The sequence below is a fragment of the Rhea pennata genome, chromosome 5 (genome assembly GCF_028389875.1).
Source record: "Rhea pennata isolate bPtePen1 chromosome 5, bPtePen1.pri, whole genome shotgun sequence".
Classification (NCBI taxonomy): Eukaryota; Metazoa; Chordata; class Aves; order Rheiformes; family Rheidae; genus Rhea; species Rhea pennata.
In genome coordinates, this window is record NC_084667.1 from 2,851,134 (window position 1) to 2,876,898 (window position 25,765).

A 25,765-nucleotide genomic window follows, 5' to 3' on the forward strand; every position below is an offset into this window, starting at 1 on the left:
CCAGTGACGAGATCGCTTCCTTTTGCACCGGTTTCAACAGGAATTGCATCAAACAGAGCCACTAAAGGGCTCCCAGATGCGTGGGCAAAGTCAGCATTTCCTTCGTTGGCAATGGGGAGCCAGATATTCCATTATATATTATTATTCCAAATACTCCATTTTTTGCTCTCATTTATTGATATCATAGGCACAAGAAAGGAAGAGGAAGTTTTCATCTTTCCTTCTCTTGAGGAATTTAATTTTAGGCGTGTCCTATAACTCATTTAAATTCAGAGTGCAGGCTAGAAAGCCAAAAATTAACAAGGATTTTGAGCAAGAGATTGAGAGGCGATTAAAAGTCATGGAAGAACAACTCAACTTCTCAGTAAGAATAACAAAGTCACATGGATGATGGATCATAACAGCTTCATAATCTGACCCGCATGCAGTAAATATGGAGGTGACTGTCATTCTGAATAAGTGAGGTAGATTGATGCTGATTATTAATCCATTTCCTGGCCAGTCTGATCATTTCTGAGCCAGGTCCTCCTCTGCTTAGTATTTTTCTGCCCTCCTCCCAGAGTACCTTTCACTGCAGTGTTCTCCTTTATAACCAGTTGATTTTCATACTCGATGTTACCTTGATTTATATGGGGAGTTTCTTTCATTAGCTGGGCTGCTTCTTGTATTGTTATGGCTGGACCCTTGGTCTTCTTTTAGCATATAGTGTAACATCAGAATTGCTGTAGCCACATGATAACATGTAATTCTGGATTACATTTACTTGTTGTGAAAAAAAAATACGTTTTTCCTTAGTTCTTGTATGTTGTAACCAATGGTGATTTAGACAAATGAGAGCTCGGTGAGAAAAATCAAACATATTATGAAAATTATATGAAAAATAAATGCCTAGTATTTAGCACTGGTGTCTAAAGTGGTAGACTGATGTAGTGTGGATTGCAAAACAGAAATTCAGAAGCTAACCTGGCCTTGCCATTGATGGCTTTTTTCTGTACCTGTTCTCCCTGCCTGACCACCAGTTTTCCCTATATCCTACCTCTTCCTCTGGGCAACGGGTTGTAGGCGCTGTGGTTGAGGTGAACTATATCAGTTGGCCGACTGCTCCTTTCAGAATAAATAGTTTCTTTTTCTCAACAAGTTACTAATTTACTAATGAGCGAGTTTCTAATTTATGTCTGGCTTCACTAAGTGCTTGCCAGTTTTCCTGAACCTCCTAGGAATTTAATTTCTGTGATATTTCTAACCAGGTCAAGATAAAGATTACTTCTCATTAGTAACGTATATTAAATCCCTGTCTTCAATAATTTTTACTTTCCGTTCGTAATAAATCCACAACATGCTACATGCCATGAAATAAGAAGATACTTTTTTTTCCTGGTAAAAATAAAACATAAAGCAAATTTTATTACATTTAGAAATGTTTTCTTCCTTCCTTTGAAGAACACCCAGCCTTCTGCCAAATGTCTTCCAAATTCCTTCCATTTGTTGAAATATGTTTTTTTTGTAAAATTAGAAAGTTGCACATTACATTTAATTTAACTGACATAGTCATGAAACATAGGTTTTTTATTTAGATCTGGGATTACGCAGCAGTACTGAAAGCAGAATTGGACATAAGAGGTATTTTGTTTTAATTATAAAATAATGTGTTTAAGAGACATGGATCTGATATCACTAGAAGAAAGGAGATGTTGTGTTCATGCCTTCAATCAACTTTATTAGATCCTTAAAGGGAAAATTATGTGAAAGACAGAGGAAGAAAACAACAAACTAAACAAGATCCCAATTTCAATATAATTTGGAGAAAATAACTGATTTGGGTCAGTCATCTTGCCAAGGTGAATGACTCGAGGCTTCCAAACAAGAAATAGAAACCAGAAGGATAGCAAAAGCCTGAAAGAACAAATTGAGATGATATGATTGACTGTAATGTTTCAAAATCAACTATTCCGAAGATGCATTTGGGCTGTTGCCCAGAATACAATGGGATGGTGATGTTCATTTAGACCCTTAATGCTGAAATTAAATAAAATGCAGTTCTGTTTCTGTTAGAGATTCACCTGTTAATTCTTTCTAACGGGGAGATGATGTCTCTCTTCTATCACATGCTGCAGTGATTGCTGCTGCTGTTCCATAATTTTGCTGAATTTCTGATGAAGGCCTGAATCCAGGTGGTAATATCTTTCAAATTTGAGATGTCATCACCACTCATTAGCTGGCTTCGAAAAGTTTACATAGTATGTGCAAGTAAGTTAACACAGTGTTACTGACTAAGGGAAAAAGAGCAGAAAATAGACAGTCTTTGTGTGTGGCTGACATGGGAGCCATTAATGTTTTTGTTCTTATCATGCTAGTTCTTTTTCCTTTTCTTAATAAATAAATAGCTGATTTTGCAAAGATTTCAAAGAATTATGTCCTTAATGGGCAAGAAGTAGAGCAGTGGAGCACTTTTCATCTTCCAGTTCCAGTTTTGCTGGAGCTTTAGAAATCCTAAACAGGATGCCTGTTGTAGATAGTCTTACAATGTTTTAGGCTGAGCTGAAAAGAAGAATGTGTTTATAGGGATCTGTGTTCTTGTAGCTTATCCTACTTGAACCTCAGTTTCAGTTTGAACTCAGGTTAAACTGCATGAATCACATGCTTAAAGCTATTTAACATTTTAATAGCTTGCTGAATCAGCAAGAAAATACTCTAAATACGTGTAAACCTTTAAAGATTGAGTTCAGTATAGACATATATAGATAGATATTTTAAGTTCCTGAAGTGAGACTTATGGGAAATTTAAGCATCACAATGCTAAACTGAATTCCTGAAATCTCTTACTCCCAGGAATTTTGAGTATTTTGACATGAAACTATCCTCATATAAAATGCCCAAAGTTCCCTTTTATGATGGACGAGAATCCATAACTTGGCCACTCCAGAGGAAGCATAAGCAATATACCCACTCTGGAACACCTTACAAAGCCTAAGCGATTTTATTTACGTAGGAGTGGCTTCAGAAGAGGGCTTCAGAGGGGCATTAGAAAAAGATAGGAAAAGATAGTAGAGCAGTTGTGGTATTTTACAGTGGGGAGGATTTCCTTTGAAGAGCTCAAGATAACTATGGGAAACTCTGTTGATGACTTTTCCACATCTTGCAGAACTGTTCCAAGTAACAGGCCGTTTTATAAAGGTGAATCACCATCTTCCAGCATTTTAAAGGCAAGATACAAGTGCTTTGCTTCAGAAAGTGATTCTTCTGTAGTTGTCTTCTGGCAGTCGTGAAAGCAGTATATAACTTCTGAAGATGGATAAGTTGTGTGATATGACCTTGCCTGGCTGATTGTATAGATGTCATTCTGACCTTTCCCTGTGCGTTAGGTAATGTGGAGGCCGACCACGCAGAAACTATGTCTGCTCCTGGTGATCTTGAGAATTGCCTGAAACTTAAAGCGTTCCCAAGACCCGGCTTCATGCATCCTCACTGGCCTTGTAAGCAGAGCTCAGACTGTCTGCAAATGCCACGTATGCTTGTGGCAGGTGATACTGATGCACTGTTCTGTTGGTCGCCAGCCGTTTTCTCCGTTACACGTTAGCCGTGTGATGTTGTCAGGATGACAGATGGGATCAATAGGACACGCAGTGCTCTGGCATGCTTTCCTCTACGAGAACGTAAGTTCTTAAATGTGCTTAAAGCACAGAGGATACCTTACATTTTCCTTTTTGGAGTATGCCCTGGGTCACCCTCATGAAGCTTGAGTGCGCTCTAATTTATTTTCTGCCAGCTGACCTCCACCTTGATCCTGAAGCCTCTCTGCTCTGCGGTGTTTGCTAGAGACGCAGTTCTGGGCTCCTCTCTGGAAGGGCAGGCGTGGAAAATCTAGATGATGCAATGCCGAACACTGCAACAAGTGGCGTTTTGGCTCCCGTCCTAACTCCCAAAGACAGCGGCTACCACAAGCCTGATGGAGCCAGGCACCAAGACAAGGGCAAACACCTGTATGAGTACAGTAACAAGATATTGCCCAAATGTTTTTTTCAAGGTGAAGTACATGTATTCTGTTAAATCTCTGTGAATAGCTGATTTGTGCTTGCAAGTAAGTTATCAAATAAGCTTCATATAGTTCAAAGTACAATTAGAAACAGACTTTAAAAGGCACCTTAACCTAACCTCTGAAGATGGGCATGCAGGTTTTCTGTATGCAACTTTGTGAAGTCACTTTTTTCCCCAAGTCTGTATTTTGTGATCTCAGTTTTTAATATCATCATCACTGTGGCAAGAAAATGAATACAATGACATAATGCTTCCCCTTCATTGTCAAACCATTCTTCTTCATTTAAATACAATTTTCTATCTGTTCAGGATAAAAGGATTGAATTTTTACCTATTCACTGCTGATTTTTGATTGTCCTCTCACCAGCACATAATAGAATTGGTAGCATGTTACTTGCTTAACAAGTAAGCAACGAGAGCATCACTATTAACTAGAAGGGTTCATCTGTGTGCTTCAAAACCTTGGAAGGTTATTTGCTTTATTCAAAAGTGAAAATAGAATTGCCAGTTTGGTAATGTTCCTTTGTTTATCCATACAAAAATCATTTGTTTCTTTCTTCAATAGGTTGCTTGGCTTCTACAAAGGAATATTGCCTCCTATCTTGGCTGAGACACCCAAAAGAGCAGTGAAGGTAAAAAAACAGGCTTACTCTTTTTTTAAAAAATGAGTAGGGACGATGGCAGCATAATCTCCTAAATCTTACTAGGAGAAAACTTTCTTGTTGATGTGACAATAAAAAAACGGGCTTGATTAAGAAGGGTAGGATGAAGTTATTAAATGCTAGGCTATTTTTGACCTACATATATATGTATATGTAATGTTGCTGAAAAACGATTTACAATTGGTTTATATAATCAATAATTAATAAAATACTAGGTTATATTTTAGCCTCATAATTACCTCCTTTTTAACATTTTGTTTTATTGAAAACACTTAGCATTTTGCAAATGAACTAATACTGAGAATAGCTTAATAAAGAGACACATTCATTAAAGAAGCCATTCCTAGTTAACGTTTATTCAGTAACATGGAGTAAAATATCTGTGGATTTTAAGTGCTGCCCAGAGTTTTTATGTATTCCAAAAAGCACTCTTTTCTATATTCTCATTTTTATTAAAATTGAATATATAATGGCTACAATTCTTTGTCATGCAAAGAACATTTTATACATTCCAGCTTTCTTGTACTTGAAATGGATGCTAGTCTGTCGAAGTGTATTCATTGATTGTCAAATGTTGCTCTGATTTCCTTATTTGATTATTCTTTATGTTGATTTGTAGAGCATTACTTTAGTAACACTCCTAAGCAACGTGCGTCAAGATACAATATTATTTCTGGGTTTCTTCCGTTATGCAATGCAACCTTCTAAGATCATAACCAATAATGAAGAGCCTCAGCTTACAATTCAAAATCTCTCAGAGCATCCATTTTACTCTTAGCAAAAGTTTCTTTGGCTTTTACTTCAGAACTTTGGAGTTTTCTACAGGTATACTGAATAAATCTAAAAATAGCTATGGTACAGAAGATGATGCCTTGATTTTCCTTTTTTTTTCTTTTTTCTTTCTAAAAAGAAGGCTGCGTATGATTTGGATCCTTATTCTACAATTAATTATTCACTTTCCAATTCCTTTATGGAGAGATAGTATTTGTATAAAGGAGTTCTGGTAATGTCATCTTTTTGTTTGCATTATCATTTTTGGATGCAAATAACATATGCCACCACCTATCTCAAAATTATTTAATATAACTAAGAGAAGTGGTGCTGTATTTAATACCAAAGTCGCAGTGAAGAATACACAGACAATATTTAAAAGCATCCTAATAACCTGTTTTCTTCAAACTGTGATGCTTTCTCTATCTCTTCACATCATTTCGTTTGAAAGAGGACAAAGTCAGTCAGATTAAGCATTTTAGATACCAGTATATATTTAGTTAAAATATGACCCTAAGCTTCATGTCTCTCCTAATAACCTGAGTTATTCAAAAGTCATGAGTCACTTTCTCTTACTTTAAGTTGGCTCCAACACCACAATATTTAATATAATTTAGAATCATTGAAAGATTTAATTTGGAAAGGACCTCTGGAGATCATCTGGTGAGCCTTCTGCTCAAAGCAGGGGTAACTTCTTAGATAGATGAGGTTGCTCGGGTGCCTTGTCTAGTCAAGTTCTGAAAACTTTCGAGAATGGAGACTCTACAGCCTCCCTGGCTCCTGCTGCACTGCTTAATTGCTCTCACTTTGATGCATTTTTCCTTATATCTAATCCAAATTTCCCCTTTTACAACTTGTGACTGTTGCCTCTTGTGCTTTTGCTGTGCACCTCCGAGAGGAGTCTGACTTTTTCTGCTCTGTAACCCTCCTGTAAACAGCAGAGGATGGGAATGAGGTCCCACTTTGCCTTCTCTTCTCTGGGGTAAACCAGCTGCTTTCTGTCAGCCTCTCATTTGATGTCAGAATCTCCCAGTCCCTAAAATGTCTCAGTAGCACTCCATAGTAAGATGCTTTTTACCTGATTCTTGGACATTTAAGCATTAGGGCTCAATATTTCCGCAACCATAAGAATCAGACAAAAAGGAAGTTTCACTTTTAAATGCTGAACGTGCTTTTTAATTAAATCATTGGATTATTTAATTCTTTACCTTATTCCTTGAATTTCACACTGTTCAAGGACACCGATAGGACTTTAAGCTACCTTGAGATATCAGTTATATTCTACATTGGAACAATTCCGTGACAGGACAGTAATGTGCATATAAGCTCCTGGATACTGAAGTTATTTCATGCAGGGTGTCATCTGCCAGCACAATTTCTGACATCCCAAGCAGAGGTTGAACCCATACATTGGCCTGAAGAGACTCCAGCTTAGCTCAAACCTCCACTACTTTCCAACCTTATTTGTATATGAATATAAAATACCCATGAAAGATCCCAGCTTCCTTTGGCTCACTTTCCTCTTCTTATTTTCTAATAGTCTCCCTCATTCTGACAGGCCACAAGATGTCCCTTGTTCACTTCTGAGCTGAACAGTAGGGTTTGGAGTCCTGGAGAGCTATGCTCATGGCTTTGAGACTTGAGAAGTCACTAGGAAAACACTTAACTTTCAGCTGCTACAAGAAAAGCCCCAAAGGTAGAGAGGTATTTTGGAGGTTCCAGAAGCCTTGATTTTCGTTTGTAAAGAAACTATTCATTTTTGTGACATATAAAAGGCACTCTAATTTAAACTTTTCAAAAGTTTTCCTTACAGACTGTACAAGGAGGGGTTTGTACTGAGAAGAAATGTCCTACTGGAATTTTGTATCTATCTGGCGTGATTATGTGCCTATAAAAATAAAGCTACTAAAAAGAAGTTATTTCGCTGAAGTTATAAAGCTTTAATGCTGAGTGTCGAAGACATAGGTTAACTTTTAGGCAGCTAGGTTCTCATGTCGATCTTGCTATTTCTTTTTTTACTCTGTCTTTATTTCTCCTCTGAAAAGAAAGCTGGTATTTCTGGAAGACGAAAAGTCAAAGTTTATAACTCTATGTTAGATTGAACTTAGAGGAAAGAAGTGATGATGCCAATACAATGGCTAACAGATGAACTTTTGGGGCAAATTTATATGGTGCATATGTTCCCAGACATCTTGTTTCAAGCATATATTTTTACCTTAGAGTTATTGAGACATCTGGTAAATACTTTGAATATTTTCTGTGTAACTTGAATTAACGTGTATCTTTGCCAGATGGACAATATTGGTTATTATATACACAAAAGCATGTTTTAAATACATTTATCCTGAGATTTTGTACACAAAGCTAGTAACTTAGTAGAACTGTAGAGAAAAAGACAAATTACTCTGTGTTATTAAAAACATTTTGAAAGGATGTGCATAGTACACTGGCAAAATTGTCTGTATACTAGTCATTCTAGTACACCAAGCAAAATGTCTGCTGAGTTTTATTGATGTTGATTTGTTGTCTTTAAAGAATGATATAACATGAAGCACAGTTACTATTAAATAGCTATTTTATTTATGACTCTAGGAAGCTATTGATTTTTAAGGTAAAATTTTTAAGACCAAAAAATTGCTAGGTAATGTATTTCTGCCTTTATTACAACCGTTTTACAGATCTGCGAGACTATGGAAAACATTAAGGAATACCAGAAATTCCATTAAAGGTTAGGAGGGTAACAATGAGTAGAAAGATGTTGGAGAGAGAATAAAGCAAACTTTATCACAATAAGAAATTAATTTAGTTCAGTGAAGTAACTCACTCTCCTACAGTTGACACTTTCCCAGATACTTCCTTTTACTGATAAATAAAATTGACACTGGAAATCATGACATACTACATAAGAAGGGGGATATTTCATGATTATTTCAGTTACACATGAAGGTAGACCTACGATCCGAGTAACACTTCTATCCTTTTTGATTTTTGGCAGGTTAGCACAGTGATTTTAAGTTTATTTGCAGTATGTTTGCGAGATTACTGTTCAATCGATACACTATTTGAAAGGCAGTTAAAATATAGGCCCCAATTTATAGGGCTTTTTCTGCAAAATGGAATAATTCCTGTTGACCATATATATATATATATATATATATAATATATAATATATAATATATAATATATATAATATATATTTTTTATATATATATATATATATATATATATAATATATAATATATATATATATTAGTAATATATCCATTGGCCAGCATCCTTCAGATTTCAAAATTTCACATCTTCATTTTGCATTATGGAGGTGTAATTCACATTCCCTTCTGCTCTAAATGTGATGTTATTATTAACTCATTGACACCTGCTTCTCTGCTGTGTATGGTACGATTCTAGTGACTTTTCATTTGAAACAGGTCTCGACTGAAAAATACAGTTGAATTCGCCATAGTACAGGGTTTTAAACAAGTTAAAATGACAATATGATGTTTATTACTCATGATCCTGTATGTGTGGTGCAGGACAAAAGCTGTTTTGCTCTGATAGGTCTGAGATAGCTGAGCGAGTGGACTTGCCTTTTTGGGGCTGAGACCCAGCACAGGTCTTTCTGTTTCACCTGGAGAACTCTATTCCCTTATGTCTCTGAAGATTCCTACATCTCTGTGGGCCTCATCCTCCATTGCCTCCCTTGTCCTGGTGGACCAGTTTGACTGGTACGGGCATGGGAAGGTGTTATATAAGGAAACTTGGCCTCGTATGTGGAAGCCAAAAGCACAGCTTTTCAGACGATGCCACGCTTGAATCAGCTTGATTAAAATTAGTCAAGTGCTACTTCTGTGCACTCGGTGAGCCCGGTGAGACCTGGACTTGAGGAGGTAGCCAAATAAGAAGTTCTTGTTATTTACTCTTGATATGTGAGAGCTCTTGCTCTAGTAAATATACAGCTGCGCTTGTGCAGTCTTGGTGAAGCTGTGACAGATTTTCATCATTCAGTCCCGTAGTCCTGGAAGCACCATGTCAAAGCCACTTTCCTTATCTAAGCATGTGAAGCAGTGGATACGTGTTGATTACTGGTTACAGGACTCTGAACTAGTGAGCTGTAGTTCCAGGCTTTGTGCATTTCTGTCAGTGAAAATTGCATGGAATAATAAATGCTTCCAATATCTTTGGTTTTATCTGAAATTCAGATACCTATCCTTATAACCCGCAGGGTTTTCTTCTGTCCTCATTCCTCATGCTAGAAGACTTTCTTTGCTACTCTCAGAACTGTCTTACATGGCAGCAATCTGAAGTGCTCTTTCAGTGCCTTCAGCAGCACATTTACAGAATATGAATTTGAAACAATGTGGGTTTTGTGGTGGACTTGTACCTGGAAACGCTGTTCTAGAAGGCTTCTCTTAGGGCAGCAAGTCCAGCTGCCTGCTGTCTTATTAAAAAAAAAAAAAAAAAAAAAAAAACTTAATGTGATTTTCTCTTTCATAAACTGATCAAACTCTCCCTCACAAGTGATTAAGATATCTTTCTCATTAAACAAAACTATTGGAAGACTATTTCAGAATCCCATTCCTTCAGCTTTAGGAAAGATTCATAAGATGTCCAGCTGCATTCTGCTTATAAGTAGTTTATACGCATTTATTTCATGTTGCATCTCCTTTACCTTCCTTGTTTTTCATCCCCTTGCAGCCTCTCCTTTGCCAAGCTAAACAAGGCAAGCGTTTACCCTCCTTCAGTCCTCTCTCCAGAAAAATCTTTCTGTTCTCCTTATTACCCTGGTAACTCTGTTTTGAATATCCTTTGCTCTGAGTTCAGCTTTATTAAGTAGAGGTGGCCTGGACTGTGGGCTGTATTCCGGAGGATGTCTTACCAGCAGTTTGCAAAATATCCCAGGTACCCTTTCTCTTGAAAATGACTGACGCATCTCAGAGTTTATGCCCAAAGGAAAGGGAACAGGCAGTGAAAGTTTGTCCACACAAAAGTTGATGGGAATCTTGTTACTGACTTCAGTGCCGTCAGGATTATTCTTAACAGTCTTCTTGGAGGAACAGCGACGTTAATTTATTTTGTCTTGGTTTTGAGAAGATTTCACAATAAATGTTGTTAGAATTAATAGGTTTGGGTGGCAAGAAGTGTTAGGTTTCAATATGTAGACATGGTTACCTTTCTCCGTGTTGGTGCAAGAAAAATTGAACTTCTCATTTCTTTCTTGAAATTCAAACCCAAAGAGTACAGCTTTTAAAACTCACCCTCTGAGGATTTGCAGATGCTCAGAACTTCTCGGTATGGCTGACTGGAAGTGGACAACTGGGTTAAATATTTATTTTTAAGGAGTGAAAAGTGAAAGAAAGGTGCCTGTTAACAGTGAAAGATTACAAAAATATATATGCTTCCCATCTTCAAAATCTGTAATTACAGTACATTAAAGTTGTGATGGTCATTTACTGTGAGAAATTATGTTTGCTACCACCACTTATATCAATTAGATGTTAGATAATTAGATTTTAGATAATTAGATAAATAGTTTTGGACGAAAAGTTAATAAATTAAAAATATGAACTATGTATTGTAAGTGAACTCTTACATAAAACAATATTGCAACTCCTTTTGTGCTCATATTGTGCATGACACACTAATAAAATCAATTCTGAAGCCTAATTCTCTGTTAATCCACATCTAACACTGCTTCAGAGCACATGAAATAGAAGTGGCTTGTGCTTATTTTGCAGAAGTGCACACGGCTACACAGGATATAAGGTAATGAAGCTACCTTGTGGTTTGGTTTTACTAATTTGCAGAAGTAACTCATGATCAAGTTTTTCCATACAATTTAAGTGTAACTTTTATTTACAGTTTTTCACCTTTGAACAATACAAAAAGCTACTAGGATATGCGTCGTTACCACCAGGACTGGTAAGTGTGGGTACCAAACTTCACATTCTGTTTTAATATGTGTATATTAATATGTGTCTGTAGTCCCAGCCTGTACGAGAGGGAACTCAAAGGGATCAGTTCAACCAAATCACAGTTCTGCGGAACAGACCTGTCCCTCAAAAACACTGATAGCATCTTTTTGTAACTAAATGATAGCTACATTAATTTCTATATCAGATATCTTAATAATAATTCTCTATAACGACATAACATTTGTTAGCATGGATAGCCACAGTCACCATAGAGGAGTCCTTCTGCAGCTTGTCGTTCATCACTTTGGATGTATACAGTAATAATTTTTGAGGTATATGTATATCATAATCGATGTGTAGGAGTTTTATGCAAGACTGTAAATGTGAGTTACTTGGAAGAGGATATTTAGCAAACAATCTTGAATATCTGTATGGGATATTTCTTGGTCGAGTGAGTTTTGAATTGGAATCTTTTTATAGTTTGACTGTCCACACGGAAGTTTGTGGTGGCTTTTTTGTGAGAGCAAGTAACTCCCTGCTCCAGATGAGCCAAAACCTCCAGAAAACGGGAGACATTTGCTTTATCATTACTACAGTGTTACTGCCCTTCACACTGGCCTTCCACTGCAGTGGTTAAAAGGGCATGGAAACACAGTGAATAATTTAGCAGGAGTTTCCTCTTCCTCTTAATTATTCCACTGACCTTGCAATTGTTTATAGTATCTCTTCTTTTTCTTGTGTTTTTCAGCAGACTCTTTTCTCCCTTAGATGTAAATGAGGAGGCTGTGATTTATTCTCTAGCAAGTGGAAAGACTAGAGCTTAAGGTTCCATGGTAGACTCACTTTTTTTTTAGGAAAATATACTGCAAACTTGTAAACATGCAAAGAAGCTGCCCAAAGGCTGCTCTGATTCGTATAGCAGATGCCGCTACGGACAAACATCCCAGACGTCCTCGCGCGTTTTTGGTGCAGTGCTGTCACCTAAGAGGCATTTATGCCTCTGGGATAGCCATAGCAGTGAGGGAAGAACAAACTGAGAGGTATTTTGTGCTAGGCTAGAGAGAATGCATCTAAACACCCTCAAAGAGCTCATGTCAAGACAACATTTGCTGTTAAAGAGAGAAGCATACACTAGCACCTTCCTCCTCTTGGCTTCAGTCTCCTAGCTGATGGGACATGGGTATGTTCCCACCTCGTATTGGAGAAATAGGTCCATTGGCAAGAAGATGATCTCCAAACGCAGTATGGCTGGAGGTTACCACTACTCTTCCATTCTCCTCTTTCTTGAGCTCTCAGTTAGATCCAGTCCCTGCTCATCATCCTCTGAATTGATAATTTATTTTCTTCACTATTGTTTTTTCTTTACCATGGGTTTCCTTGAATTTCAGCAAAGGTACTCTATATATTCCGTTGTGGTCTTGGGACTCTTTGCAGACCATTGATAGTTTGGAGACATTAAATTAAAGTGTAAAAGCGATTACAAATATTAAGACCTCTGAATTTTCTTAAGTGACCTAAATATTGCAATATTTTCCTTTACAAACAAGTTAGTGTATTTCTAAATGCTACTTCCTGCTGGAAAGCAAAGCAGGGAGTTTCTCCATTCCTCTGGCTGTAAAGTGCTATCAGTTTCTAAGGAAATGGAGTTAAATCATCTGCTGTAATATGCCATCAGTTTCTCAACAAACGGAGTTAATTCATCCTGGCAGATGATGCTGACATTTCCCCGTGCACTGCTCATCCCCATATACCACTCATCACCTTTTCAGGATTGATATTTACTTAAAAGGACCTTTTTTTAACTTGTGCACTTGTTACTTCACAATTTGAAAGTTTCTTACACTTCCTTTATCTTTTTAAGTTTTATATTAATATTCTAGGTTTAATGCTCAGTGCATTTTTGCATTTTTAAGCTGTATATTCAGACTCCACCCAAAGGTAACATGAGGGCATTTTTTGCCACGTTTCATCATAAATCAATACCAGTTTGCCTTCTAGATGAGAAAAGAATTTTTGATAGCACTATGACGTTTTATTTAAAATTTTTGGAATGTGGTTTGTGGCTGTTGTAATTTCTTCTTGCTGAACTGTCAGCATCTAATCAAGGCCTAAAGCTATTTAGTAATAGAATACTGCTGCGTTACTGTAATCTCTCAGTTTTCATTATATCATTTAGTTTCATAATATGCTGTGTGGGGCATTTTACTACACACGCTCATGAAACCTTAATTTTTAAATGCTGATTGATGTAACTTTGCTAGGCATTTGCAGTTGCCGGCTTGGGATCCGGATTAACAGAAGCGGTTGTGGTTAACCCTTTTGAAGTGGTAAAGGTTAGCTTACAGACGAACCGGAGCGCCTTCACGGAGGTACGAGAATTGCTTCATCCTTCTTTTTTCTTTTTCTTTTTCTTTTTTTTTTGGGGGGGGGGGGCTTGGTTAGGTATAAGATACTTCAAAGTTTATTTTTAGACCAAGATGTCTATATTTTAGTATAAATTCCATAAAATATTTACTGTTGGACTGAAGAGTAAATCTGAGACTGTTGTGCGCAGTGCGTTTACTCCAGCCACTCCAGATCTGTTACTCCATCCTTTTTACTGCTGAATGGGGAAAAATTCAACTGGAAAACAATGTTTCATCAAAATCAAGAGTTCACAGGAATGCACTAATTTTAGTTAAATTTAATGTTGAAAATGTTCCAGGCTAAAGTGAAGAAGGAAAATAGATGCACAGTTCCCAGTCAGTTTTCTCCGTACTCTCCCCCTCTTTAAAAGCTGATAGTCTGTAGAGCAGGATATTCATCTGCCATACCACGAAATCCATGCCCTGCATTCTCCCTGGTACAAAGGTGCATGTTAACCACCGAAATCCCAATTGTTCTAGAACAGTTATCCAGCTTCGTGCTAAATTACCAAATGTTCATCGTTGCAGCCACTTACACCTACGGGTTAGATGCATGCCTGGAGCCAAGGGATTATTATGGGTTCAGAGGAGGTTTCTGTTTCGTCTTCCTCCTAACACTTCACAGTCCTGATGCAGAGAGAGAAAAATTAAATCTCAAACTATTTCCTGGCCTGTCCCAGCTGTTTTCCATTTGTATTTTTGGAGCGCACTGCTGAAGCACCAGCCCAGTCGTTGCAGTTAGGGCAGTCAACAGGTAACGGTGGTAACTGTTCTCTTCCTTTCCTTTCAAAATACTGGCCAACATCCTTCTGTTCAGTTCTCCCCACCCTGTTGTCCCCTTGACAGTGATTCATCATGAAGAAAAATGCCAGGACTTTTGTGATAAGTTGTTCTCTCCCATTTAAAATGCCTTAGTAAGGTTGATCAGTTGGACTACAACTTTTCTCTAAATACATTGCTCAGATGTTTGGCACTGTATTGCAATGGGCATTGAATGGGGGAGCAGTTCAGTGGAATCCACCTCCAGGTTTCAGCACTGGATGCTTGCTGCCTTCATAGATTAAACTAGGTCTGTAGCCCGTTCAAGTTGGCATGGTTGCATCAAACTGAAATGCTGATCTGCTGCTTGGAAGTTTTTCATAGTTCAGAGAGTAAAAAGATTTCCACATTGAAAAAAAATCCAGCCCACTGGAGAACTTCAGGAGAGAGCATTTGGAAGATGATTTCCCCCTGTGCCTGCAATGGTCACCTTGAAAAACCTCACAGCCATATACAGACAGGCCTTCAAGCCGTTGTGCACCAGGAGTGAATCTTCTTCTCTTGTATGTAGTCTGGTCCTTGGTTGTGAAGTTTCCATTTCAGCCTTCTTGTGAGAAGAAGGTTAATTCCCCCTCCATTTACCTAAAAACCAAATCTTCAAGCTTTGTGCAAGAGGATTGCATTACTTCGGAGTACAAATGGAGACCTAATCCAGATAATTAAAAAGAACTTTCCAAACGTTCCCTAATCCTACAGATAAATCTGAGACCAATACTTTTAGATTTTTATTGCATGTTTTCAGCATTCTTTTTATTTCTACGCTGTTCTTCTGATTGCAATTCTTGTATATATCAAAATAGCAGTATGGAGGTGTTGTCGGAGGCTGTTCTGACTGGAATCTGGAAACATGAAAAGTTTCTGCAGGATTTCCTTCTTTTATCTCTCAGTGAATAAGACTAACAAATGTCAAATCAACTCTTCCAAAATCTTTTAAGAAATCAGCTATACCTGTTATGGTAAAAGTGCAAATCACATAAGCATGGCATGGAAGCTTGTTGGATCCCTAATGAGGCAAGATTTTTGCATATTCTTCTATTAAGCTTTCACTGACTTAATATTTGCTTGTCGTGTATCACTTGTCTGCACAGACTGAACTCTCTTTTGGGATACATAGTAAAGAGATTTATCACCTGGCCATTTACATAAGCTTTTGGGGACTAAATCCTCATGTATAATCTCGCAAAATGCTTCTATTGATTTCCAAATGTCATGGAGTTACTGCGTAACTCATTCAGAGAAGCATTCTCTTTGAGAATAAATTTTAAATCATTTTGTAAATTTATGGTAGTCTCTCAGTGCATCCAAAAGGGATGCCTGATTGCTCTAAATCTTCAGCCTAGATATTTTTTAACCATGGGCAGAAAAAAAACCACTGAAACAGAGAGCTAATACTATATGGAAGTAAAAAGATTAGGATCCTGGAAGGAGAGAGACTAGAAGTGGGAGAAAGTAATGCATGAGAGTATCTCATTTTACAAAGATAATATGAAAAAAAAGAAATTATTACTGCTGCAGCCTGTCTGTTCCTCATTCAAGTAAACCGATATTCTCGATCTCTCTGCCTTATAGTTGTGAAGATACAATTAACCTCTATTAACAAAAATCTTGGTTTTGAGTGTAAATACATCAGTATTATATTTTGAGCACACTAGTTCCTGCAAAATTACAAGAGGGCAATATATCCTTCCTACTCATACACCTTAAATTATTTTTCCTCTATTTCAGACTTTTTAACAAAGTCTGAGGTATTTTACTTAGTCAATTTTATGCAAATTTTTTTTACATTAATTTCTGCATCTCTTCTTGATGACCTTCAGAAAAATCCAATAACCGTTCAGTAACTGTACAAAAACATTCTAAGTTGTTTTGTTTTAAGTGAAAATTCTTTAAATTCAGAAAAAGAAACCAAAGATTGTACTTTAATGGAAACATTCCCAATATTCAAATAATAATGTATTATTGTACAAATAAAATTCTAAAATGTAACTGAAAATGTCTATCCACCTTGATGCAAAAAAGCCATAGAGTGATGTTCTTAAATCATAGAGATAGCCAAATCACAGCGATAACAATATTTATCTTTTTTTTTAAGTGCTAAAATTTCAGAATTTGTTGTAAACCTGGAAAACTCTACTGACTTCTTTACCATAAGCTGAAGTTCTCATTGAGAATGTGCTAAAGAACATTCCACGTTAAAGTAGATTTCAGGAATGAATTTTTTTTTCTTTAAATGATGCTATCTTCTGTAAACTTAAACCTACTGGGAGAAGCATGTGCATGTTATTATACAGTGTAAGGCAACGGTACACTCACTTCACTACCATGCACTGTTTTTTTAAAAGGGTTAAGTAAAGTATGTACTTACCCATTGTGTAGCTTTCACACTCTTATGATGAAACCTAATGCAATTCACATATTTCTTTTACTATTGTATTGAAATAATAAATATATCTTGTTTAAAGGAACAAGGAAGAGCATGAGCACATATACCCACACCCAGACTCCTGCACACCCCCAAAACAAATATGCACACACCATGGTGACAGTTGAATTATTCTATGGTACCAGATCATCTTTCTAGGGTTGGTAGTTTTAAAGAGGAAGGTCACTATAAATCACATATTGGCATGTTTGTAATGTGGATTGCTCTGGGTGAAAACACTGCAGTGATTTTTTATTAAAAGAAACTGCTAGCAGCCCCACCACCTTCTGTTTGTTTTTCTTTTTCTTCTTTTCAGATTTCACAACCTAACCAACTTTACCCCCTAGGGACAATTCACTAGCTACAGAAAGAGGTGTGGTGATAAAAATCATCTCACCTGACTTTAGAGGTGCGATTAACTAAATAAATACATGTGTCTGCTTTAGGATGAGAAGAATCTGACTTCAGATTCCACTGACCAGATCTCTTCTGAGTATAAGGCAATAGCTGGGTGAAGGGAATCCCACCCCAGATGCTTAGACAATAAATTCTTCCATCTGAGTTAGTCATCCTAAGGTCCTGCCATCACCATTGGAGAAAAATAAGCATTGTCGGGCAAGATCAGCCAACATTTTACATGTCTACTTTGGTTGAGATGGACTGCTTTCCAGGGTCTCTTTATTTCAGTGAATGAAAAGTGGACGAGTAGGTCAGGTGTAGATGAGGACATTGCAGGCATCTGCATTTGGACTGATGAATCCCATCTCAGACATTCAGCAACTCAGAAGTCTGAGTCATTAGTAAATTTGTGTTCTGGGTCATTAGTAAAGTTGTATTCAGGATAAGACTGATGGATACCTTATTGTAACAAACTGCCATCTACAGTTTGGATACCTTTATTCAGGACCACTGATTGTTCTTTATAAATCTAATATCCATTTTGAATATGTCATCTGATGAGAAAGGGTTTTATTTCTAGTAACTGGACCAAACTTCATGTCGGATGTCCACATTTTAGAACAGATTTTGTTCTCATTAAACAGTTTTGAATCCCTGGGAGTGCTTTATAAAAGTAAATTATAGTAAAATATATGCAAAGCATCAACAGGTCAATACTAGCTACTAAATATGAAAAAACAGAATGAAACTTGGTATTAAAGAGTACACTTGTCAGTCACCTAAATAAGCGATCATATGCTGTGTCGGATATAGTAGGGATCATTTGGCTGATGTTGTTGATCTACCACAGTGATATTTTGAAATGGAAACTCATTAAACAAATAAGTATTTTGAAATTAGCAGTTCACAGTGTTGTAGTCAAAATTCTTCTGTATTTTCATATTTGAGCATCCTAGAGGAGGTCATGCTTTGCCTTTCTAATTAAATATTTGGTTACCCAGAGCTGGCTTTATGCTTTGGAGAAAACCAAACTCAAACCAACAAACTTAATAATTCTACTAAAAAGAGTCCTAAAATGTTAGAGGAGTCACATCAGAAGGCATACCAAATGTCAGGGTGTATTGGAAAACAGATCCTGTCTGTCAGCGGCCAAGATAAGATACTTTGAAGGAACTGGTCATTACAGAAGTCTTGTTCTGAGGACATTTCTTCCTTCCTGGCTTCCATCAGATAGTAGTTGGCTGGGAGGATTTCTGTTTATTTTGTGCACTATTTTCAAAACAGGATTTCTAAACACCAATTTTGTAAATCTGTACCTTGGAATTTAAATGAATGTTCTGATTTTCAAAATCTAACTACCCTTTTTAGGTCAAATATTTCAGTAGAAGGACAAAACAGGATTTCTAGGTGGATGCTTATGCAAAAAAAAAAAATAATAATAATAAAAAAAGAGGTTGTATTACTATGCTGGGAAATCTATAATTTCCGTTTGCTTATAACTGATATAAGTCACTAGAACGTTAAACTTGCATGCTTGCGTCCGTACCTGAAAAAGTTAAACCTGTGATCCCTTTTTAAAAGTACTGTGTACCCGATAGCTCCTTCAAAAGTCCGTGCTTCAAAGCAGTGATTTACATTCTTAACAGCATGAACAAGTGACTCACGGGAGCCAGGGGGGTTCCCAGGAGGTGTGTGTAATTTCCTAACGCTGAATCTGGAAACTGCCTTGGACGAAAGAATCCTCAGCGCAAACGTGCGTGGCCTCCCTTGCTGCTCCACGTTCTGGCCCATGAGGACTTACTTCCCTAAGCAGAATGGCTCAGAAATTTCCTGCTCCAGCTCAGTCCTTTCATCCCTCCTTCGCAATGCACATTCCTGTGTCGTCGGTTCTACTACAGAAGCTGGTTTCCTCGTCTTACTGTGCAGACTAAATGTTGTCTACTCCAGCGGTGTAAAGGTTTCATCCGTCATAACCTTAGCAGCATAGTAAATAGTAAAAACAGGATTGTCAAATTCACACATTCAAGGCCACCAGTTGTTCTATGAAATCTGATTAAAATTTTTAAATGATGAATTTAAGATCTTTTTCTTTGCTTTAGGGACTCATTGTCTCTTAGAGTGCTCTTATATCATGCTTTCAGCTTTCTTCTGCAATCAGAGAAATAATCTTTTCATAAGGAAAATTGTGATTCACACGTCACAAGAATCCAGCTGGAATTTTTAGGGAAAATAACAAGTTATGGTGAGATTTAAGTTAAAATGACAAGAACTGGCGACATTGTGATAGTCAACAGGATTAACATGAGGCCATGGTTTTTGTTTTCTTTTTGTAAAGAGGATCTCTTGCTTCTTTTAACTTGTGCAGCAACCGTCTAGCTTCGTCCAGGCTCGGCAGATTATTAAAGCTGATGGTCTGGGGTTCCAGGGCCTCAACAAAGGTCTCACCGCGACGCTGGGCCGCCATGGAGTTTTTAACATGGTTTATTTTGGATTCTACTTCAACGTGAAAAATATTCTTCCCGTCAATAAAGTAAGTTCTTCCTACTATGTAACAGATAAACAGGTAAGAGGTTTGGTGACTTAGTTAACTCAGCTCTGCATCTTCCTGCGCAGAGCTGTGGTCTTCAGTAAAACAACAGTGGCTGAGCTTTCTGTTTTGTATGTGTGTAACATTTTATTGGTAAGATTTGTGTAGCAAAACAAGGATTTGTAGTTCCTGCTTTTAAATCAAAGCTGACTTAAAGTCATCATGTTTGAATTTTCATTTATGTGAATATCCCCGTATGGCCTCGTAGCAATGTAGAAGGTCGGCAGTCGTGGTGTAGGTATGGTGACGCTTACACTAGGCACGTTTGTACCTTTCTGTGATGAGCTGGCTTAGAAGAGCAAGAATTACTGTTTCTCGAACACCTTTCAATACTTGCGAAGTAAGCCGGCAGACTTGCGGTGCGTTGGGTATCCTGGCTGGGTACCAGGCCGGTTGCTCCAAGGAGGGATCAACCGAGGGTTTAAGGATACCGTGATGGCTTTACCCAGAAGGGAGGAGGCCAGACCCAAACCAGGACTTTACGTAGCATGCCTTATAAGTAAGTTAAAAGAAAGAATCTTTATAGCTGTAACTCCACATGAAGCAATTTTATTCAGATAGTCTTACGTTGTAGAACATCTGTATACTTTGTATATATAAACCATTGTGTAACATCTGTAGCTGTCATATATCTGTATAACAAAGGGAAATTTTACTAATGAGAATGTGATAATACTGGCAACTTTCTAAATGACTGTGTGAGCAACAGCCTAATGGTTTATTAATGACTCCAGTACATTACTTACTGAACGTTGTTTTCACTAATGTGATTTTTAAATGATGACAGTTAAACAGTCACAGGTGTAATGTGTAGTTATATCCATATAAGAAGCTACAGTTTACATCAAAAGGGATCACTTTCTATTCCCAGGTGAAGCAACACCTCTTTTTTTGTGCAGTTCTGAGTAGCCTGGTATTTTTGTTGGCAGCGTTGTATAAATGAAGAAAAACTCCACTTCTTATTTGCAGATTATTACAGTAAATTGAATTGTTCAAGTGCAGCTAACCTGCAAGTTTCTACAAGTTTATTCTAGTGTATTTCAGCATACTTTAACAGTGCACTTTAATCAGACATTCAAGGCACAAGCAGTGTTTCATGCTAAGGTAGAAGTAAATACATTTATGTTGATCAAAAGATGAAAAAAATATATGTAATTACACAGAACATTCAGAATCATATGCAGGTAGCATATCCATACACAAAGAGCAGTCATGCATCTTCTAAGGAAATCCTGACATATTCCTGCACGTTAATTGAAGAATAGCAATAATATTTGGCATAAGAATGCTTTCTTAGCCTTTCAGATCACAAAAAAACAAAATTCGGAAACAGTTTTTTTATGATTAGAAAGATTCAGAGCTCTATGACCTGAAAGAAAGTAGCATTTTATACAGATTTTGAATGATACAGAGAATTACTAACAACTTCAACATAGATTTAAATAAATATAGGAAATGCGAGGGAAATCACTTCAGTGGTGTCATTCTGCCCAGCTGGCCCCTAAGTACCTCCTAGCCAAGGAAAGGACAGTGTAGTCGAAGTCGGATTGGACTGCACTAACTGCAGGTGAGTGGAGAAGTTTCCACTGTGCTGGACCACGGTGGCTACACCTGTGCTAGTGAAGCGAACATCACTGAAGCTCAGTCATCTGCGCTGTTAGATGTTCCCTGGCACAACCTTGGCCCCGGCCAGCTGGCACACCTGAGCCAGGGTATGGCTTAGGAGTTAGCATGGGCGAGGAACCATTCCTGGTAGGCAGGTTTCGTGTAGCCTCTCTGGTCTGGATGTTTATAGTGTTTAGTAGCACGGACCCAGGACAGCCTATGCCATCTGGCTTCAGTGCTGTTAGACAGCTCTGGATCTATAGATACAGCCACTAAGTCTGATAAAACTCCCATTAAAATCAGTGCAAATCATATCATGAGTTTAGCAGGGTGTAGCTCAGCCCTCATACACCTTGTGCTAGCCAGCAGTGTGTCTCCAATGTTTACACGTGCTGCGCTTCACTTCAGTGATTGGGAAATAGAGGTAGTCAGTAACACTTTGTGATCTGTAACTTAAATCTTTTTTGTCAGTGGACAAGTACTGTAGTCTAAGAGTTATCAAGCCGGTACCATGATTTTGATAGAAGCTGGTTTTCAGTTAGACCTAAAAATATTAGAAGTTGTAGTTTTCCAAGTTTTCTCGTGTATTTGATGTCATTAAGAAAACTAATTTGTTCATTTTGTATACATCTCCAGAGAAGAAATTTTAAAATTCAGTCTTGTAATGTTGACAAGCGTATAAAAATTGTGCAATAGGAATACTACACTTCTGAAGTAATTTTGGCTCTTGATTATATATCTGCAGTTCACCATCTGTAACGTAAGTGGAAAAATGTATGGAAATGTCCATATGAGCCTTTTAGCTGTCAACAGTGCTAAACTGTGCATTAAATTTGCATCCCAATTAAGGATGTTTGCAGCTTATTTTGCCAAAAACAATAAACCTTTTATGTTGAGTGGTCAAATGATATAAATGACATGTGTGGGTTGTAAGTGTTCATAATGAATAATTTTTCATATGTTCAGTTTATTCTGCTAAAGAGAACATTTACAGCCGACATCATGCTCTGTTTACTGAAAACAGAATAAGCCAGGCTTTTTTCAATTGCCACTAATGTATCAACCATAGAGCATTAACGGCTATGCATCTGCACTAGCAATCAAATTAGTCTGAAAATTTATATCGCCTCAGTTTTATAGCACGTGCTTTTATAGCACATTTCATAGGCTTCCAGCAGCTCTCACTTTTCTATTTTTTATCATAGTTAGGTTTGATAGTAAAAGTTAGTTTCATTAAAACCTTTGCTCACTATTTCTCAACAATATGGGATTTCCATATTGTGTTGAAAGCCCCTTTGAAACGTGGTCAACTGCAAAACTCATTTCAAGTGAGACAGTGCCCCAGCTGCTGCAGATGTGCCACCTGTTAAAAGGGCTGCTGCACCGGGTGCTGGGGGGGACCAGCATGTTGTTTGGTCAGAGAAAGGACCCTAACATCTCGAGGCAAAGAAGAAGGGATGGGAAACCAGAGTGGGCTGTTCAGCTTAGGAAATAAATATGATAGTAGACAATACTTTACTTTTTAATTGTTTTCAGACCCACATGGATATAGCAGTTACATGTAGCAACACATAGTGCAAAGGACACACAGTGCCACACAGTTGAAAAAAAAAAAAAAAAAGTAAACCAAGATGATTTAGTAGTCTTCTGTATCAGAGTGGGAAACAGAGTAATCTTAGAGCTACAACCTAACCTCAGATTTCAGGATGGCTTGTGAACTGCAGAAAGATAACCATTGGTATCCACTGCAGTGCTGCAAGCTCCCGTTGGGCAACACTCTCCAATCTGAGGTGTCCTGAGGGCTGCTGAAACTGTAGCCTTAACTGAACTTAGAGATTTCACCAAAAGGTGTCATGCAGAAGGGGGAGAACCTGTCATTACCTCCCCTACTCCTCTCCTGCAGTATTCCCATGGTGCTTCCTCAGTGTAGAGTTACTTCTGTTTAGCAGCAGGGACAGCTTCCCAGAAACAACAAAATGGAAGAGGCAAGACAGATGTGGGGCTACAGAAGAAGGAATCTTTGATCCTTCTTGTGTGAAGAAGAGACACAAGTTTCTTCTCATTTCCTGTGGAAATAAAGATTGTATAAACAGATTTTTTTGTAACTGAATGTTTATCCTCCTGTAGTAACATTGAACCTGATTACCAGATTCAACCAATGCTGACAGAAGGAGACTTAAAATAATTAAGTTCCTACAAGACATACAAATACTAATTTAAAAAGCGGAGAGAGACCCTGCAAGTGCACCTTATGAATGCTCCAGCTGAGAAAATTTTTCATGGGAATTTGCACCTTATTAAATTCTGGACCCTATGGGAAAAAATTGATGCTGTCAGAGTTCGCACCTTTCTAGACATCAAAGTCAATCAGTCACAGGACAACAGCCCCCGGGACATCACCAGGCACCCTCTCTTGGGGAAATCTGGGAGTCATTATATGTGGATGGCTGTGAGTAAGAGACGGTGGTGCTCATCTTTGGAAGGATGTAGATGGACAAGGAATTTGTGAGGGCCCAAAGGGAGAAGGCAAGTGTTTCTGTTGCCTCTTTGGTATTCTACTTTCAACAGTCTAACAATAACCTACAAAAACATAGTGGTAAAATAAGGGGAACAAGTATAGATCTATTTTCTACTTCTATTACTGACTATACAGATTGAATCTGTAGAATTCTGTGTATTTTGTATTCAGTGACTGCATTTTCTGTTGTCTCTTGTTTTTCCTACTGACATCAAAAGCTCCTGGTGCAGGTGTTTGTTTTAGACTAAATGAAGTGGAGTCCTCATCTTGCCCTGAGGCTCCAGAAGATTATAGCAAAAGAATAAATAATAGATAATAATACTGCCTGAAAGTCTGGAGTAAGATAAAAATTTTACCAAGAAATTGCATTATGGGAAAAGCAAATCACTGAGAAGATAACAAGCTATTTGAAAATGTACACCCTACAGGAGCAGATTGCCATGTCATGCTGGAGACCCTCCAGGACATTCATCCTAATGGTTGTCATTCATCTTGTCATACTGTTAGACTTCTGACAGGTGGATTTAAAATACTTAAAGAAGTATCTACCGCAGTGAAAATGCACTCAAGGAGGATTCTGAGATAATACCAGTGTGAAAAGGCATATTTAATTCAAGCAAAGTGCAGCTGTGACTGTGCATTGTGGAATGTCTTTCCTAGGTATCAATGTGTTTATGGTTGTTATTTCAGCACTTCCTATGCATCTTGACAAAGGTCAGAGCATCACTGTGCTCATCAGACAGCAAGCTAGAGTTTATAATAAGCTTACTATGTAAATGGGTGACATGGACTTTAGTGCAGGGCCAATAAAAGCATGAAACTATTCATGAAGCTATGATGGAATTCTGATTAGGTCACAAAGTAATAAAAATTGTGACTGTTCTTTCAAAGAATCAAAGCACAAAGTCATCATGGCAGTGACGAGACTTTCACCTTTTTATCTTCGCTCCTTCTGGAGCCTTGCAGTGAGCCTGCATCATTTTCTGCTCCTTAGTGCGACTTCCGCCAGGAGCTTGCTGGCCTCCAGACCACCTGATCACATCTGTGACAGCCTCTGCCCCTCTAAGGGAGAAGTCAACAGCCTGTCTTCCCAGCTCTCCTCTGAGACTCAGTAGGGAAACATAGACCCCGTCTTTCCTCTGGGTTCCAGGTCTGGGTCTGTTTAAAGCAGCTTGTCGTGGCTTTTCCTCTCCTCCGTGTTGCTTTTCTTAGCCATCTCCCACCTTACCTCTATATGAAGATTCCTCTTCTCCCCAGTCTTGAAAGATCCCTTTCTTCAGACCCACGCTCTCCTTTCTTCAGTCTTTTGCCATAGGAAGCTCCTTTTTAGTGGTTAAAGCCAATTATCAGGCTGAATAAAACAGTTCCTTACAGTCTGTTTTGCTGCCAAACACTAGATTATAGTCAATGTATAATGCCAGCTCGGGTTTTCTGGCGCTTCTTAGTTTGCCATAGGAGCTCCTGTGCTGTTATGCTGCATCTTAGCCGCAAAGGCTGGGAAGCAGCGCCGCCTGTTATTCCACGCCTTTCTCCCTCTTCAATCCAATAATTGCTAGGTATAGCAGGCAGAACCACAGAGCTGGCCCAGCCGGAGCCTCCCTTGTTACACGCAGCGATGGAATGTGCAGCA

General features: G+C 38.0%; 1 protein-coding gene across 2 annotated transcripts in view; it reads left to right on the forward strand.

The window, feature by feature from the left end:
- The window catches only part of SLC25A21 (solute carrier family 25 member 21), a 240,445-nt gene that overhangs the window by 206,229 nt on the left and 8,451 nt on the right, over nt 1–25,765 (forward strand). For both annotated transcript variants that reach the window (XM_062577394.1, XM_062577395.1), the window contains 4 exons: nt 4,601–4,667; nt 11,328–11,387; nt 13,642–13,749; nt 19,791–19,955. In XM_062577394.1, coding sequence (XP_062433378.1) covers nt 4,601–4,667; nt 11,328–11,387; nt 13,642–13,749; nt 19,791–19,955 — 400 coding nt within the window. The remainder of the gene's footprint in view (nt 1–4,600; nt 4,668–11,327; nt 11,388–13,641; nt 13,750–19,790; nt 19,956–25,765) is intronic.